The 18,434-nt window shown below is 37.5% G+C and overlaps 1 protein-coding gene across 2 annotated transcripts in view; it reads right to left on the bottom strand.

The window, feature by feature from the left end:
- focad (focadhesin) overlaps nucleotides 1-18,434 on the bottom strand; it is a 205,073-nt gene that overhangs the window by 26,663 nt on the left and 159,976 nt on the right. For both annotated transcript variants that reach the window (XM_055196326.2, XM_055196319.2), the window contains 13 exons: nucleotides 15,340-15,441; nucleotides 12,354-12,484; nucleotides 11,238-11,364; nucleotides 9,421-9,555; nucleotides 9,226-9,276; nucleotides 8,530-8,613; nucleotides 8,311-8,452; nucleotides 6,467-6,655; nucleotides 6,232-6,353; nucleotides 5,929-6,021; nucleotides 4,425-4,513; nucleotides 578-619; nucleotides 177-285 (listed from right to left, as the gene is read on the bottom strand). In XM_055196326.2, coding sequence (XP_055052301.2) covers nucleotides 177-285; nucleotides 578-619; nucleotides 4,425-4,513; nucleotides 5,929-6,021; nucleotides 6,232-6,353; nucleotides 6,467-6,655; nucleotides 8,311-8,452; nucleotides 8,530-8,613; nucleotides 9,226-9,276; nucleotides 9,421-9,555; nucleotides 11,238-11,364; nucleotides 12,354-12,484; nucleotides 15,340-15,441 — 1,416 coding nt within the window. The remainder of the gene's footprint in view (nucleotides 1-176; nucleotides 286-577; nucleotides 620-4,424; nucleotides 4,514-5,928; nucleotides 6,022-6,231; nucleotides 6,354-6,466; nucleotides 6,656-8,310; nucleotides 8,453-8,529; nucleotides 8,614-9,225; nucleotides 9,277-9,420; nucleotides 9,556-11,237; nucleotides 11,365-12,353; nucleotides 12,485-15,339; nucleotides 15,442-18,434) is intronic.

Genomic DNA, 18,434 nt, shown 5'->3' with positions numbered 1-18,434 from the left:
CTAAATAAAAAAGATACAGTAATAAATCAAGTGTCACAAACACGGCTTTAAACACACGCCACTAGCATAAGCTGCATGTGTACCAACTGCTAGGGCAAAGCTCTGACAAAAGATAAAAAACTATACATAGATGTTAAGGGAACACCCATTTGACTCCTACTTTAAATACAAATCACCTCAAGGCCATTGTCAGATTGCGTAGGTAGGTTACTCTCATATCTGGTTAAGACAACAGCCAGACCACTCAGTGCCATAATAGAATTACCCTGAACAACAGGACTATCTCTGTCATAATGGAGAGAAAAACAAAACAATAAACATAGTTAGCCTGCCCACATACTGTATTGATTGTTTTTGGTGTTTAACAAAATTACAGGACAGCAATGAAATATATGTTTTCTACAATGAAAGACTACGATGAATACAGGCTGACTGAAGATCAGCCTGAATATAAAGCACTTTGTGTTTATTCATTTTTAATAACAAATTAGTTTAATACAAATCCTACTTATTTAGGCTTTAAACTGTGAGGAAAATAAAATAAATAATAAAGAGTTTAGCGTGTTAGGTAACTCACTTGGTGGCAGATTTGACCACATCAGTCAGCTGGTCTCTGACCCTGAGAAAAGACACAACACCAGAGAGAGATATAGAGAAAATGAATGAGAGAGATGTGATTTATTTTGCTCCACAGACTGACAAGGAGACCTTTCATCTCCTCAGGCTATGATTTAGGAACACAGCTTAAACTCACATTGCTAAATGCAATTCAGTACAGAGGGCTGCAAAAGAGATTGAGACACTGAAAATTTCGTTCAAAATCTAATTTGAAACGGAAATGTAAAATATAAACATTACAACATCAACTAAAGAAAAAAAACACCTTTTAAACAATTTAATACTTGTTTACCAACAATTAACAAAGGTCAGAATTTCCTTTTTTATTTTTTTTTTGAAGTACATGATGCAGGATTTGGATTTTTAAACCGTGTTGAGAATAATAATAATAAAAGCTAGAGTACAGTCTGTTTTTACATTTACGTAAACGTACACGCACGGTCAAACTTTTAAGTGTACAGATTTGACGCATGCGCATAGCGATAAAATGCAATGCATCTCCTGGGCTACAGTACTACATACTACTACAGGCATTTATGTGACCTACGGGTACACTGTATACAAGGTTTCAAAAATCCCTCTTCTGATGATGCAAAACTGCGTCATGCGCACTGTACGTGGACCCTCGCGTACACATAAAAATACTATATTTCTAGCTTAAAGCCAAGAGTAAAGTCTGTTTTTTTTTACATATGTGCACGGTCGAACAAAGTATATTTTTTGACTTGTACACAGACGCTTGACGCATGCACTTTGTGACAAAATGCACTGCATCTCCTGGGCTACATACTACAAATGTGCAAACTATTGAAAATTTTTGAAAATCCTGCGGAACAGTACGTGAGCACTCTTCTGATGATGAAAACTGCATCACACACACTGTATGCAGACGCTTACGTACGCGTAAAAAGTGGTGATACTTTGGCTTCAAGGACACTTCACTTTTTGGAAAATAGTCTCATTTTCCAGCTCCCCCAGAGTTAAACATTTGAGTTTTATCGTTTTGGAATCCATTCAGCCGATCTCCGGGTCTGGCGGTAGCACTTTTAGCATAGCTTAGCACAATTCATTGAATCTGATTAGATCATTAGCATTGGGCTCAAAAATGATTAAAGAGTTTTTTCCTATTTAAAACTTTACCCTTCTGTAGTTACATCGTGTACTAAGACCAAAGGAAAAATAAAGGTTGTGATTTTCTAGGCAGATATGGTTGGGACTATACTCTCATTCCGGCATAATAATCAAGGACTTTGCTACCGTAACATGGCTGAAGTGCAGGGGTAGGGATATAACGCAGTGCCCGAAAATAGTCCCATTGGTAACTTTCAATAGCAGGGGACTATTTTTGAGCACTGCGTTATATCATTGCGCCTGCTGTAGCCATGTTACAGCAGCAATAAAACGTAGCGCTTTTCTAAGCGGATTTAAAAGAGGAACTATATTTTATGGTGTAATAGCACTTTTGGGAGTACTTCGACTCGGCGCAGTAACACCCCCCCTCTCCCATTAAGAGAGGGAGAAGGGGAGCGGACTTTTCAGGCGAGTCGAAGCACTCTCAAAAGTGCCACCACGCCACAAAACATAGTTACTCTTTTAAATCCGCTCAGAAAAGCGCTACGTTTTATTTTGTACCACCAAACTTGCTCGTATAACTACTCGTCTTAAATAGGAAAAACATTGATGTGTTTGGTCACTTCTAACTTTATCTCTAAATGGTAGCATTGAACGAATGGGGCCAAGCCAAATGCCATCGAAGCGTCGCAGCGCGCTCCAGCGCCCACGCGCACGCACACAGACGACAGAGGGATGCATCAACAATTCCCAGCCAAGGCAACAACACATTTCAATACTGAAAATGAGTAGACTATTCCTTTAACTTTCCATTTTAGCTTTCACTCAAATTGTTATGCTAATAATATGACTATCAATAAAATTACAGAGAAGCATTTTCACTAGTGGTCTACACAAAAAAAATTGTGCTCTAAGCCAAAATCCTAGATAAAAACATCTCTTCTGTGCGGGGGCAAACCCCTATACCCTTATAACCTCTAAGCGCTTCTTAAGCAGACCATCCCAACCTGCTCTGGGGCATGTGATCACCCACAGACTGCCCCAAGCTCCCGGGGGGGAATGACTGTATTACACAAAGACAGCGGAACAAACCCATGATGCCATGAGGAACAGAGTTCTGGCTACCATCTGAACATGACTGCCTATCAATCACTCACTGGCTGACAGGCTGTCAAAATGGCGTCTTGGGGTTTGAGTTATGTTATTCTGCCAGACTGCACAGTTATGTGATAGGGTGTATTATGAGGGGAGACCACTTACAATAATAGTCTATACACGCAAGGAGATTTATATTGAAAGATTATATGAATTCGCGTGATGGTGATGTGCACGCATTTGTATGTGACTATGAAATGTCAGTCCCCTTTCAAAAGCTTTTCAAAGCAGCTGAAAAGGCCAGAGCAATCATAATTCAACAGCTCTGGACAGTTTGACAAAAGCAAGATGTATAAAATAATACTTTCACATTCCTCCCTACGGTGTAAGCTCTAATTACACTTCGCTCTTTAGAGGAATTCACTGTAATACAACATACATCTTGACAGTTTCTAAAAATGCTTAAAAATTTGCATTGACGGAGTAAGGTGAAAGATTGAAATCAATGGTGAAACCAATGGGTAAAATCAAACTTTAAATGGATAGTTTACCTATCATTTACTTACCCTAGTGTTGTTAAACCTGTATACATTTCTTGGTTCTCATGAAAACAAAGAAAGATATTTGGAGGAATGGTTGTAGATCCAGGGTAGAACCTTAGTTAACTTGAAATTCAAGGACCTTTCAAGGACTTTCCAGGTCCAATACCCTCAACTTCAAGGACTAAATGTAAGGACACATTTCAAGTGAGAGCAAGGTTACATAGTGTTACCTTTTAAGATACATTGATACAGTTCCCTTTCATGGGAACTCGCACTCCGTCACTGCGGTGACACTTTGGGGACGCTTCCAGGGGTAAGTGCGTCTGAATGTGTATATCAAATTCAACCAATGGTGAGGCTTAACGACAAAGACAGGCTGTTGCGGGAGCCAGGAAGTATATCGCTATCTGAAATATTGCCAAAGATGGCGTTACAGGGATGCAGAAAGTATGGCAAGGGAGACGCAGCCTCTCGTTCCCTTCTCAGGGAACAACAGTTACATACGTAACCCGAGACATTTTCATGTGTCAAACACAACTATGCAAAAACGCATTTTGGTATGAATCTACATTCGCATACAGAAGATATAAGCATTTAAAGCGAACAGTTTAGAACATGTGCTTAAAAGGCTAGAAATGTTATTATATTATCCTACACTACACAGGGAATAATATGGATTTTTTTCCAGAAAACTTCTTACATAAAAAGATTCAAGCACTTTCAATGACCTGTATCTATGAATGTATATTTTCAAAAACTTCCCAGGGCCTTGAATTATTTCCTTTTATTAACTTTATTTAATTATTTAACTTTCAAGGATTTCAAGGACCCGTGGGAACCCTGTAGATCAGAAGCCTATGTAAGTCAATGGGGCCTCTGATCGGTTTGGTTACAAACATTCCTCAAAATTTCTCCCTTTGTGTTTATCAGAACAAAGAAATGTAGACAGGTTTGTAACAATATGAGAGTGAGTAAATGACAAAATGTATATTTTTGGGTGAACTATCCCTTTAATGCTGCAAATCTCATAATTTTATATATATATGTATAATGAGTAAGTTCAAAGTCTGTAGATGTGTCTGTGTGTGTAAATTTTACCAGAGCCAGGCACAATGCTGCTTGTACTGTAGCTCTTCTGGACTCTCTTTACCCTGTTTCTGTAACATCTCCAGCTCTGCCTTTCGACCCTGATAAATAAACACATCACAGTTTAAATGTATACTTGATCATAAAGCGGACATTTTATAAAATTTTTTAAGATGTAAAATAAATTTGGTGTCCCCAGAGTACGTATGTGAACTTTTAGCTCAAATACCAAATTATAGATCAGTGGTTCTCAAACTTTTTCAGCATGCGGCCCCCTTTGTGTACGGTGCATTCCTTCACGGCCCCCCCAAAGAAAATTTATGACAAAAATCATTTCTAAAACTTCACATTTTAATTAAACAAAACATTAAATTATACAATATAAGCAGTGCTGTCTTATTTTTGTAGGTTTAATTTCACAGAATTCATGATAAATTAATGTATTTTTATAAAAATTTCATAAAACTGGGGCCCCCCTAGGGGCCCCGGACCCCAGTTTGAGAAGCACTGTTATAGATAAGTTATTACAACATGTTTAAATTGTCACTTTGTAGGTAGCAGCAAAAATGTGCCGTTTTTGGGTGTTCCTTTAAATGCAAATGAGCTGATGAAATGCAAACACTGATCACCATAATGGTGGTTTGTTGAAATTGAAACTTAATAGGGCTGGGTAAAAATATCGATTCATAAATGCATTGCAATTATTTGTTTCTCAATTCAATATCGATTCATCAAATCCTATGAATCGATTCAGCCCCCCCGGCCAGTGGCGGCGCTGTGGGCAACACTCTAGTGAGAGCGTTCAGCGTTGTACAAGACGTGCTTTATCAAAACAGATAGATCAAAGATGGCAAACAGCAGCACTTCTTTCAAGCCTGCACCATCAACGTGATCAAACATTAGTACTACTACACACATTATTTAAAAATATACTCAGGTACTTAATTGCTTGTGTATTTACTTATATTGAATCGATATCGAAGTAAGCATATCATTATCAAATTGAATCGAACCGAATTGAATCGAACCCTCAAGAATCGAAATCGAATTGTGAAATTCCTAACAATACCCAGCCCTAAAACTTAATTATCTTCCTTCTCTCTCTTTGCACTAAATGGCAGTGTCGTGGTTGGATAGTGCATATTAAGCGGCGGCATCACAAGGGGAGCCAAATTTCAATGACTGAATGAATGATTTACCAAAACTATGTTAATGGGTTTTTCTTTTTCCATATTTTATAGGTTGATAGAAGCACTAGGGTCCCAATTATAGCACATATCATGAATTCAGATTTTCATGATATGTCCCCATTAAGTATAAATTTTATATTCTTAATTTAAATTCACCAGATTAAGGTATGCATGTGTAACATGTGAATGTGTGTACAATGTTAATTGTCAGTGTTGTTACAAAGCAGTATTAGACATTTACGTAAAACCGGTTTCTCTTACAGGTCATCTACTGTCAAACATTAGGGTTTATGACACAACATACTGTATACAGGATAAAAGTTCACCTTGAGAAGTGCATGGAAAGCACGGCTCATGAAGCCGCGCCAGGCCTGAGGCAGGAGCAGAGAGCGGTGCCACTCAGATGGCTGGATGTTCACCTGAGATAAGAAAGATTTATAGACTATTTATGTGACACACAGACAAACTTATTCTCATTACCGCAAAGTAAATAAAATATATCCTGTTCATTTATGGTAGTCTTTGTTGTCCTTTCTTTAAAACATTAAATACAGTGAATCTTCCTGCTCACATTTGGTGGCACTATGACTAATAATAGCCACTTCCATAAGATGCGAGTTGTAAAATACCTCATGAATAAGAGCGGCTAACATCTGCTGATAGCTCCGCCCTCTGCTGACAAGAAAGCGGGTGATTGGTCGTCCATCTTTGTCGTTCTGAACCGGTAGGTCATAACAGAGGAGAAGCCCAGCTACAAAAAATCGGTCAAACATACTTCTATTTACTTATGTTGACTATTGTACACACAGAATAGGTGTATATTTAAACGATTAAGTGATTTAGACTGCACTTTTGTATCTGTACCTGCTAATCCAGGCTTTAAACCTGGCTGTTTATTCTTCTCATATGTTTTCAACATGAAGGAAGGAATTCCAGCTACGGTTTTTCCCTGGTCTGAGCGCAGAGATCCTCCACTCAACGCTGAATGGTAAACTCCTCGAGGCATCTGGCTCATCTCCTGCCTCACCAAAGCTGTTAGGAAGGTCTCGATGGCTGTATAATAGCAAAGATTTCAATTACATGTAGGCGTTTAGCACACAATTTTATCCAAAGCGATTTACAGGAATAAGAAAAAGAATGAGGGAATTCATCTGAAGGTGATAATAATATGAGAAGCTATACAATGGTAAAGTAAAAATGTGACATTTGTGTTCTTTTGGGATCCTGGAGAAGTATGTGAGCTGCTGCATTCTAAAGGGCTCATTATAGTTGTGCGTACGTCCTATGGCGTAGCCACGGCGGGGTAGCCTACACTTCGGTTTCATATATACTTCTGTGTCGTCGTCCAAATCGACTTGCAAGCACACATGCAGACCGCAGGTAGGCAGTATCCACGCATGGAACCACAGTAGCAGCTCAACTGTCAAAGAAGCAGCAGCTTGGCCATTTTAACCCACAAAAGAAGTAGAAGCAGACACTTGTTGTGTATGTTTTGAGTAGACCAGCAGTGATGTAAATAGACAGCAACTTTTGTTGCAGTTACAGTTAATTCACTCCTCAACTTGGCCCATCTTTGTTCTCACCGTCGCAAACATAAAATACCTATGACGGGAGGGGTTCTACTGGACCAATCACAGTGCTTGTGGTCCGTGTAGAACGGCCGCACTATTAAAATTTAAGTGAGGTGCACGTCAGACCAAGCAAAGCTATGCACAGGGTACCGATAACCTACGGCAGAGGTCTTCAACCTTTTTCAGGCCAAGGACCTCTTAATGGATAGAAAGGAGGAGCCGGGAGGGACCCAGCACATGCATCAATTTAAATTATTGATTTTATTGGTTTTATCTCATTTTATATGGGAACTTTTATTTCAGTCAAGTTTTTATCATTTCTATTATTAGCCCAATGCCGATTAGTTGGATGCATAATTTCGTTTATTTAAAAAAACAATATTTGGAGGAACCCGAGTTATATCACCACGGACCCCCAATGGGCCCTGGACCCCCTGTTGAAGATCCATGACCTACGGCATAGATCTTGCGCACGACTATGGCTGTGTCCAAAACCACCTACTTCCATACTATATAGTAGGCAAAAAGCAGTAGGCTAGGCGGATAGTATGTCCGAATTCATAGTATTCCAAAAAGAGTATGCGAAAAGTACCCGGATGACCTACTACTTCCGGCAACATTGCCTCCAAGACTATACTATATAGTAGGCGAAGTAGTGCTTTTGCCTACTATATAGTATGGAATTAAATCAAGAAAAATCTGTGACATTAGCCTTTCGGCGGTTTTGTGAAAGGTAAAACAGTATATAACATTAACATGAAAATGTCATCAAACAGTAAAGGCAGCAAATGTACTTCTAACCATTCTTTGTTGTGGTGTGTTTTCAAGGTAATTACATTGGTGTCTCAAACAAACGACTTGTCCAGGAATCTACTTCAGTTAAACTTTAAAGGTGAATAATAATTAAGCTAGAATTACATAACAGTAAGTGTGAAGAGATCACACATTGGATATATGATTTGTGAAATATTAGTAAGCATTTTTAAGGTGGCAAAATCTGTCCTAATTTTTTTCTAAGGCCACTGTAAAAAAAATGTAGCCAGCTGGCTGGTTATGTAACCAAAATGAATATATCATTTACAAAAAACCCTTTAGAAATGATACGGACCTACAACGTTATAAAAGTATTTGTGTTACCTGGTAAAACTGGTCGTGGGACGAATCGAACTAGCTTAACATATGACCACCCTGGCACTGAAATATCTTCATCTTTCTCTTCTTCGTCATCATTGTCCTTCGCTTCACCCTCATTGTCAGACTGCTTTGGTACAGGTCTGATCTGCAAGATCACCATCACCAAAATCACACATAAATATAAACAAAAATACTATGAGAGTGCTTTGCAAAAGTTCGTACCTGCTCCGGTAGATGTAGGATGGTGTGAGATGTCTCAGGGTACTCAGAAAGAGCTTTAAAACCATGACTTGCGACCTCTGGGTCCTAAATTCAGGCATTTGTGGAAAAAAAACACTGAAATATGACTGGGCACATATCACTTGTAGAAAAGTTTGACTTTCAATTTAAATGTGTTAGTGTAAATAATCTCAAAATGCTTGCATGGTTAACATTAGGGAAAGAACACTGAATATGTGCTATTACTTGTATAAGCAATAAGTGGGGATGCAAAAATCAATTAAAATTTCATTTAAATCAAGTAAAGCAGATATTAATCTTTACAAACTGTGTCAAAACTGTAACAGCACAGAAAATGCAAACACAAAAATGTGAATTTCCAATCATTTAGTAATAAAAACAAGTCTTACATTTACATTTCAATTGTAGAGCTTACATCATACAAAAAATATACTTTTTCAAATTTTGTGTTTTTGTGATAATTTATTTACAGTATTAAGGATTCTTCAATTATTTACTCCAGTCAGATCTAAATGTTCTCATCGGTTTTAAAAACAGCAAAACATACTGGAAAGTATACATGCTAAAAATAATTATGCTGTTAAACACAAATGAATTAAAAATTTTAACAGCCCTAGTAAACATAAAATGGTAAAGTAACTTTTCATTACTGTATCATTTCAAAATGTCACCACTCACCTGACTAAGAGCGTAGCCCCATAAAACACTGACTATATCGCTTCTGAATTTCTGTAAGAATGCAAAACAAATGTAATTTTTTTCCCTTATGAAAAACTGTATATGAAATGTAGATAAAAGCTTTAAATCATGCTTTCAAACACTATGAATCCCAAAAATAATGCATATGTGAAGTAAAATATGGTCGTTGCATACCTCATATTCTTCTGTTTTAACATTCAAAGCAGGTACCAATGCCAGAAGATCAGCCGTGGCCTTTAAGACAAGAGGTCTGGTGTCAAAGCATAATTTAGGGGAGAGCGCCTTCCATGTAGAGCTGATATCAACTACCTGAAGAGAAAAAAGATTGATTCATAATATTATAACATTTTATTGAAAATGTTTATAACTATTGTATGCTGATTAGTCAGTTCAATTCATGCAAAAATACACCATAAAAAACAGTTATGACACAAAACACGTTTGCCTGTCATTCTGCATCACTAAACAGCACCAACAAGTAAATGTCTGATTCTTATGCACAACTTTATCTTCTGCTTTGTATTTTTGTGCAAAATATTTACATCCGGACAGAAACTTTGTATATTTCTAAGTCAGACCAAAGCTGCCACCAACAATTCATTTGATGTAGAGATGCACCGATATATGGACCAATAACCTGTATTGGTAAATAAAAGCAATTTTTCCCACAAGTGGTCGACAAAAAAAAGTTTAAAAACGGTCAATAGTTGTGGCTGAAATATCCTGTCAATCAAAGAAAACAGGAAAATGCAATGAATTTGAGCTTTGTGTATAGAAAATGCCAAGTATTAAAGGGATAGTTCACCCAAAAATGAAAATTATGTCATTAATGACCATTATGTCATTACAAATTCGTAAGACCTCCGTTCGTCTTCGGAACACAGTTTAAGATGTTTTATATTTAGTCCAAGAGCTTTCTGACTCTCCATTGAAAATCTAGTAACAGTATACTGTCCATGTCCAGAAAGGTGTTAAAAAAATCATCAAAGTAGTCCATGTGACATCAGTGAGTCAGTTAGAATGTGTTGAAGCATCGAAAATACATTTTGTTCCAAAAAGAACAAAAATTACGACTTTATTCGGCTTCTCTTCCGCATCAGTTGTGAAGCGTATGCTCAAAACTAAAGTCACGTGACTGCAGTGATGCAGATGACGTACGAAGCGGTTAACATGTTATCTGGTGCGCCCCAGCTGATTTTTGTTTTATTTTTTTGTGTGCCTGGGCTTCCTTTACAGTCCGAGGGAGATGCACGCTGTAAGTTTGAAAAACAAAAAACTTTGCAAACATGTCTGTGGATAACACCGTTATCCCCGTCACTTCAGTCACGTGACTTTAGTCTTGAGCATACGCTTCACAACTGACGCGGAAGAAAAGACAATGCTGAATAAAGTTGTACTTTACTGATCATGGCATGAATGAATAACATTCAGAAAATGTAATCTTCAGAATTTAGTTAATGCAAGTTAATATAACCACCAAACCACTGGTATCAGCATTGTATCGGCAGATATCAGTCTAAATACCGTATTTTTCGGACTATAAGTCGCACTTTTTTCATAGTTTGGTCGGTCCTGCGATTTATAGTCAGGTGCGACTTATATGTCAAAATTAATTCATACTGACCAACATGAACCAAAGGAAAACATTACTGTCTACAGCCATGAGAGGGTGCTATATGTTGCTCCTGTAGCCTACCCCTGAAAAAAACTGTTAACTGAAACATTAACTTAAAGACAACGAAAAAAAACTTAAACAAAATGTCCCTCAAAAGAATAATAATTTTCTAAATAAATGCGACTTATAGTCCAGTGCGACTTACAGTATATATGGTTTTTTCCTATTCATGATGCATTTTTTGACTGATGTGACTTATACTCCGGAGCGACTTATAGTACGGTAACCAACTATCGGTATTGGTAGAAAATTTATATATCGATGCGTCTCCTATTTGATGACTTAGTAGGATAATAACTTCAGATCCATTTTTTACCTCAGTCTTACAGAGCTCATGTAAGCCCTGAACTGCGAGAGCAGCAGGTGTGGCTTGATCCTTCTTGGAGAACTGGGTCAGGGTTTCATCGATGGCAGCTAGCATGTCTCCTCCATGCTGGTATGGCCTGCAACAATGTTTTCAAATTATTTATTTGTATAGCCCTTGCAACAAAGTGCACTCTTATAGAGTAGCTTTACAGAAATGTTAAAAGTATGAGCAAAAATCTATGTGGTCATCTTTGTTGTTTATGATGATGATGTGTCACGTGTGTCTAATGTGGAACTGTGTGCTTAGCAAATGATTTAAAGTCCCCCTGTAGTCTATACTTTTGTCACCTAAAACTCATCTTAGAGCATCTTAATAGCATATGTAAGCATATGCAAGTTTTTCCTGTGACAGTAAATTATTCATGCTTTAAATCAGCTTGAATGTAACTCTACACCCTTGCCTCTTTTAGTTTACGCCGATCTATGAATATGCAAATTAGTCCCACCTCTTCTTTATGGCACAGTTCGGCCCATATGAATATGTGAATTAGTCCCCGCCTCAACTCTTTCGCACCACCTCAGACCATAGATATATAGCAGTAAAAATATGCTAAATTTAGCAGTTTCAGACACATAACTGCTAAGTCCGGTTTTACACAACGCATACGTGAACTGAGTGTGTTCAGCACTATTATTTTGTGCTAATACTAACAGGTTAGAGCTTTCACACTGCACATGAGCACCACAGAAGCAGAGCTGATGGAGCAGTGCTGCAATTGTTTGAGAGCATCTATGCAGATTGCAGCATAGAGTCTATGCAGCATCCATGCATAATATCTATAACTCGAAATACTAATCCATGCATTCAACTCTGTTGATGACATTGGTTACATGTTGATTTCAAACCGCGGTTTTGGAAAACTCCAATTTTATGGAGAAAATACTCAGCAAGGGTGTCGAGTGATAAATATATTTGCACATGGTTTGTCTTAAAGCATATTAGAAACACAACACAGACATATAAACAACAATAAAAACCTGATTTTCCACACAGGGAGACTTTAAATTAAAAACAGTTTCATGGTAAAAGCATTTGTAAAAGACACAGTGTTTGGGTAAAACACACCTCACTCTGCAGATATCTCTGACACAGGCAGCTCGAGCCAATATCTGCTCCCACTGAGTGTCTTTTCCCATGACCACTGAGGATCTTTCTAGTTGTGACATCAGTTTTTGCAGGTCTGGATATACACGATCCTACAAAAAACAGCCAGAGAAACCCATGTTGGATGAGAAAGAGGTTAGCTTTAAGTTTTACAAAATATAATAATATATAGCGGGGAAAGTAAGTATTTGACACATCAGCATTTTTATCAGTAAGGGGATTTCTAAGTGGGCTATTGACAAATTTTACACCAGATGTAGCCATCAAGCCAAATATTGAATTAATACACAGATATCTGAAAATTTAAGTATACAAGTTGAGTTATAATAAAAATTTAAGTATACAAGTTGAGTTATAATAAATAAAGTGAAATGACAAAGGGAATAAGTATTGAACACATGAAGAGAACAAGGTGCAAAATGGAATAGAAAGCCAGGAGATCACCTGAAATCTGTCAGTATTGAGAGAGAAACCCTCAAGTCCAAAGAATAATCAGGAGAGTTCTCCAAGAGCCAAGAACCACTTGGGCAGAACTTCAACTGGCATCAGCAGGTACTGTTGTTTCAATGAAAACTATAAGCAATGCACTGAACCGCCATGGTATTCATGCACGCTCACCACGCAAGACTCCATTGCTGAACAAAAAGCATGTTGAGGCTCAGTTAAAGTTTACGAAAGAGCATTTGGAGAAGGCTGTGGATTAATGGGAGACTATAGACCCTTTCAAAGTTGGTAAACATTGTGACGTATTTGTGCGGCTGGGGCTTAGCTGGAGGCAAAAAGAGCCGCAGAGGAAATGTTGACAAGCTTAAGCTAGCACGTTTTAGCAGGGATTTATTAAACATGGATGCAGAAGAAGTTTTGGAACTGTCCGCAATTTGTACAATCACTAATTCTGCCGGACTGTGACAGCTATTTTTGTAAATTAACTCTCGCGATTTTAACCAGGTTTTGGATATTTCCTAGACAACATATGAATTACTTTTGGGTGGTTTGGGGAATTTTGTCCAGGCTTATTGTCTAATGTAACCTATCGCTGGGCTAGCTATGATTAGCAATGTGGATTATTTTAAGAGACCATTCAAAGGATGGCACACACATATATCGCTGTATATTTTAAGCTAAACATCACGGTTGGCGACTTTTCACCTATAAAATAGAAAGATAAAAATCATACTAGATAAAATCAACAAACCAGTACATATGCATAGATTATTTTACCTGATATGAAGTGTGAACTGGAAACACAAGCATTATTTGTGATCGTCTCCCTCCAGTCTTTACGCCGTATTGCATTCAACTACAATTGTCTTCTTGATTTCTGCGAAGGAATGTCTGGCGGGATCCAGTAAAACTTTATTTTTGAACCAAAAGTGCTGTTCCTTCTATTCTGGCAGCCAAAAACACAACAAGGTGACATTTTTAAGTCCAAATCGCAAACTTTTTTGCCTCCAGCTAGAGCTGTGACATCACAGTGACGTGGGCAATTAAGGGGTCTATAGTATGGTCAGATGAAAGCAAAATATAACTTTTTGGCAGTCATTCTACACACAATGTTTGGAGAAGATATGGCACTGCCCACCACCCTAAGAACACAGTTAAGTTTGGGGGTGGAAGCATTATGGTTTGGGGCTGCTTTTCAGCAAGGGGTACTGGCATACTTCATATTATTGAAGGCAGGATGAATGGAAAAATGTACCAGGACATTCTGGATAAAAATCTACTGCCATCTACCAGAAACCTGAAAATGAAAAGAGGGTGGACATTTCAGCAAGACAATGATCCCAAACAATAGACTGTAAAAAAAAAGATGGACGTAGTGTCCGTGACAACACCCATTGATTTCTGAAGATTGTTTTTGAAGCTTAAAGTAGGCGTTGCCTGCCGTCGCCATCTTGGCCGCGTTTCATCTCGCATTAATCCGAGAATGGGTAAAGAGGTGGGATGTTGGGTTAAGCTGAGGTGTTTGGTTGCTAAAACCACGCCCGCCTAGCTCGATTCTAGTGACCGCAGTGGCTGTTCACCCCGCACTCAAGTGGCCATGGCCTTAATTATGCAGAACTTTAAAGCTTAATATAATTTAAACGGAAGAGTTACAAAAAAAATCATCAGAGAGATCGGAAGCTTGGCCTTCATCCCAAACACAAGGCCAAGGAAACAATGAAGTGGTTTCAAAGTAAGAAAATCAAGTTGTCGAAGAAAATCTATGGAGAGAACTGAAGATCAAAATTCATAAAAGAGGCCCAAGGAACCTTCAAGATTTAAAGACCATTTTTGTGGAAGAATGTGCCAGAATCACTCCTGAGCAATGCAGATGACTGGTCTCTCCATACAAGAGGTGTCTAGAAGCTGTAATCACCATCAAAAGGCTTTTCTACAAAGTATTAAATAAAGTGTGTTCAATACTTATTCCCTGTGTCATTTCACTTTATTTATTATGACTCAACTTGTATACTTAAATGCTCTGATTTCTTTGTATGAACTCAATATTTGGCTTGATGGCTACATCTGGTGGAAATTTTGTGTCAATTTAGAAATCACCACTTAGAAATCCCCTTACTGATAAAAATGCTGATCAAATGCTGTGTCAAGTACTTATTTTCCCCGCTGTATAATAGATTTTATGGTAGGGCTGGGAATCAGCACTTAATTCAGCTAGAAATATTTGAAGGTTAGTAATATTTTGCTAAATATGAAAGAAAATCTCTGTGATGTAATATAAACTATACGGTCACCTCTAACATGATGTATAACTAAAATCTTCACTTTTAAAAGCAGTACCAACACCATGCATTTTATTTAATGCATAAGGCTTGGAATTCTAATTTCTCACAATTGATTTTTTTAAACATAAAAATTCTCTATATAATAAAAAAAAAGATAAGAATCTATGCATCAGGTTTGCAAAGATACAATATAGAAAATAATTGGTTTAGTGTAACCACACCTGTTTCTTCCATAACAGAACCAGGAGCCGCAAAGCCACAGGCCTCAGTTTGGGTGAACCGGCCAGAGTTTGGAGAACATGAAGAACCTGTGGGATACAGAACTGAAAGCAAACAAATTAGTCAGGACAAACTTTTGGAGTAGAAGACAAATATCCATCTAATCCTGAAGAATATAAATGTATGGATATCATGGGCGTCCGAAGCAAAAAAAATGTGCGTGGGTCCAAAACTAATGTATCATTATTAAAAAGTGGGTGAGTCTTGCCCCCCCCACATATAATGTTCTGACGCCCATAATGGATTTAAATATTAGCATTGCAAGTACATTGGTGCTGATAGCCCCTTGGTTAGTGTGCTCACGGTGACCCGAGTTCGAATCTGGTCTCTGAGGTCCTTTGCCAATCCTGCTCACCTATCTCCACCCAACACCCCAAAAAATAACTACATAAACAAAAAACACTGCAAGTACAATTTCAGATGTGTGTTTTGCTTTACCAGTGACATAAGGTATAGGCCATTCTCATGCTCTGCATGGCGTGTACTAACACGTGTACAAACAAAGTGCTTCTCAAACTTTCCGGCATGTGGCCTTCCTTTTGTAGGGTGCATCCCCCTCAAAGAAAATTCATGACATAAAACAATCCCATACTTAGAATTTGAATTAAACAAAACAAATTTTATTATTCAATGTAGGGCTGTTATTTTTCTGAAGTTAAATTACACAGAATTTCTGATACATTTTTGTATTTTATTTTAATGTATTTCGTAAAATGTCCATAGGTGGTCACGGTCTACAGTTTGAGAACCACTGTATTAAAATAACTAAGCAAAAACAATAAATAAATAACTAGCTTTTAAGGTTACAGGCTGAATAGAGCACCTAGCCATTTAAAATAAAGATGAATTCGAGCCAGAACATCTCATTTACCCATTTATTTCACAGTCTGGCAATTTGAACTCATTATATTTTTATCAATGCAGCATTTTTACCAGTAAGCAAACTGTTAAAGCACATACGTGGCATACAAGATTATAAAAATATGTTATTGTTAGCAGAAACAATGAATAACAATGGCACAGACAATGGCCAGGTTAATGGCTGGGGTTGCAAAAAGTGTGGAGGTGAGCTGTTACCATAGCAACAGCTACAGTAAAAACGTTTTGAGTCCAAATCAATGCAAATTGACCACATTTATGGGAGTGGAACTGAGCTGTAATAATAATGTTAATGGTGTTCCTTATTGTGACTGCCCTACATGTTAATGTCTTTCATTTTAATAAAAAAAACTATTTTACATTATGTTCAATCATAACACAATATAACCTATAAATGGTTTTAGCAGTAACAACATAAACAAATTGCTTTGGTGAACAATTGTAACTTCCGGTAAACTCCACAGAGAATCAATAACAACAAAGTCCTTTTAGAGGAGTTTAATTCTGATAACAAGCAAAATAAACAACAAGTAGATTACCTTAGTACAAAGCGTATAAAAAACTACACTGAGCTAACTTTACTGTGTAAAATGTGTACTATATAATCTATACAATCTTAACTACAGATCGGCTGCCAAACCTCCCTTCAACAAAACGCAAATCCATGATCTCCGTCTCCCCTCGTCTTCAGGAAACCAAAACTTGTTATTTCGACAAGGTATTTGTTTCAGAGTTAAGTTTAGCCATTAGTCAGACCATTAACTCATTCCTCATTCCACCCCAGCATTTTTTGTGATTTTCACAAATGTTTTCACAAAATTCCTTCCAGGAAAATTTTCATACAGTACAATACATCAAATGAAAGAACAGACCCTCTGCTTTAAGTAGGTAGGTTTCTTCAAAAATTCCAAATTTTGAGCAAAAGCTGAAATAATTGCATTTTTGTAAAGGACATTAGAGATCAAACTTAGAACTATCAAAACATACACAGAGTTTACAATGTTGTTGAATTAGATCAGGGATGGGCAACTTCAGTCCTGAAGGGCCGGTGTCCTGCAGAGTATAGCTCCACCATAATTAACCCTCAAACGCTCCTCATTTTCTGTTTACACTTCTGGCCATTGGGGTCTATATGACCCCAAAATTGAAAGCATAATTGTAAGAAAAATATAAATTTTCAATAATACAAATAATATATAATTTGAAGTCATTTTTTACCTGTTTACCACTAAAGAGAGCATGTGTTGGTCTGTGTTTGTGTGTGTGTGTACCTGGTAATTATCACGTTGTGGGGACCAATTGTCCCCACAAAGATAGGAATACCAGTATTTTTGTGACCTTGTGGGGACATTTTGATATAAATCAAACAAAATGATGTATCTTAAAAATGTGAAGTAGTAGAAGGGTTTCTGTGATGGTTGGGGTTAGGGAATGGGGTAGGTTAGAGGAATGTAGGATTTATAGACAATTGGAAGCATTTCCGGGGAAGACCTGACCTGCTAAAGAGAGATGGCCTCCATCCGTCTCCGGAAGGAAGTGCTATACTCTCTAGAAATCTGACCAATAGTCTTACTTTTGATATTGTCTGACTATCCAGGGCCCAGGTCAGGAAACAGACAGATCGGCTTACCCATCAGTCTGTTAGCTGCCTTGACATGTCAAGATCACATATATCCCAGCACATAGAGCCTTTTTTAACAGAGTACCAACACATCTCGACTGTGTCTGTTCCTCGAACAAATAAATACAGAGCACCGTTTACCTCGTCTCGTACAAATCTTATTAACATAAAACTAGAACATAATACATTAACAGATGAAACTCAAATGTTAAAATTCGGCCTTCTTAACATTAGATCACTTACCAACAAAGAACCAATTATCAATGAAATAATTACTGACCAAAACTTAGATGCACTCTGTTTAACAGAAACCTGGCTTAAAGCAGACGATTACACCAGTTTAAACGAATCCACCCCACAAGACTATTATTATAAACATGTTCCTCGTCTAATAGGGAGAGGGGGTGGTGTAGCTACAATATACAATAAAATATTCAAAGTAAACCATAAATCCAACCTAAAATTTAATTCGTTTGAAATAATACTGTTAAATATGGAAATAACTGATCGCAACAACAAACGACTTTCGTTCATTTT

The sequence above is a fragment of the Misgurnus anguillicaudatus genome, chromosome 21 (assembly GCF_027580225.2).
Source record: "Misgurnus anguillicaudatus chromosome 21, ASM2758022v2, whole genome shotgun sequence".
Taxonomy (NCBI): domain Eukaryota; kingdom Metazoa; phylum Chordata; class Actinopteri; order Cypriniformes; family Cobitidae; genus Misgurnus; species Misgurnus anguillicaudatus.
The sequence above is the reverse complement of the archived record's forward strand: the minus strand, read 5'-3'. Positions and strand labels throughout refer to the sequence as shown.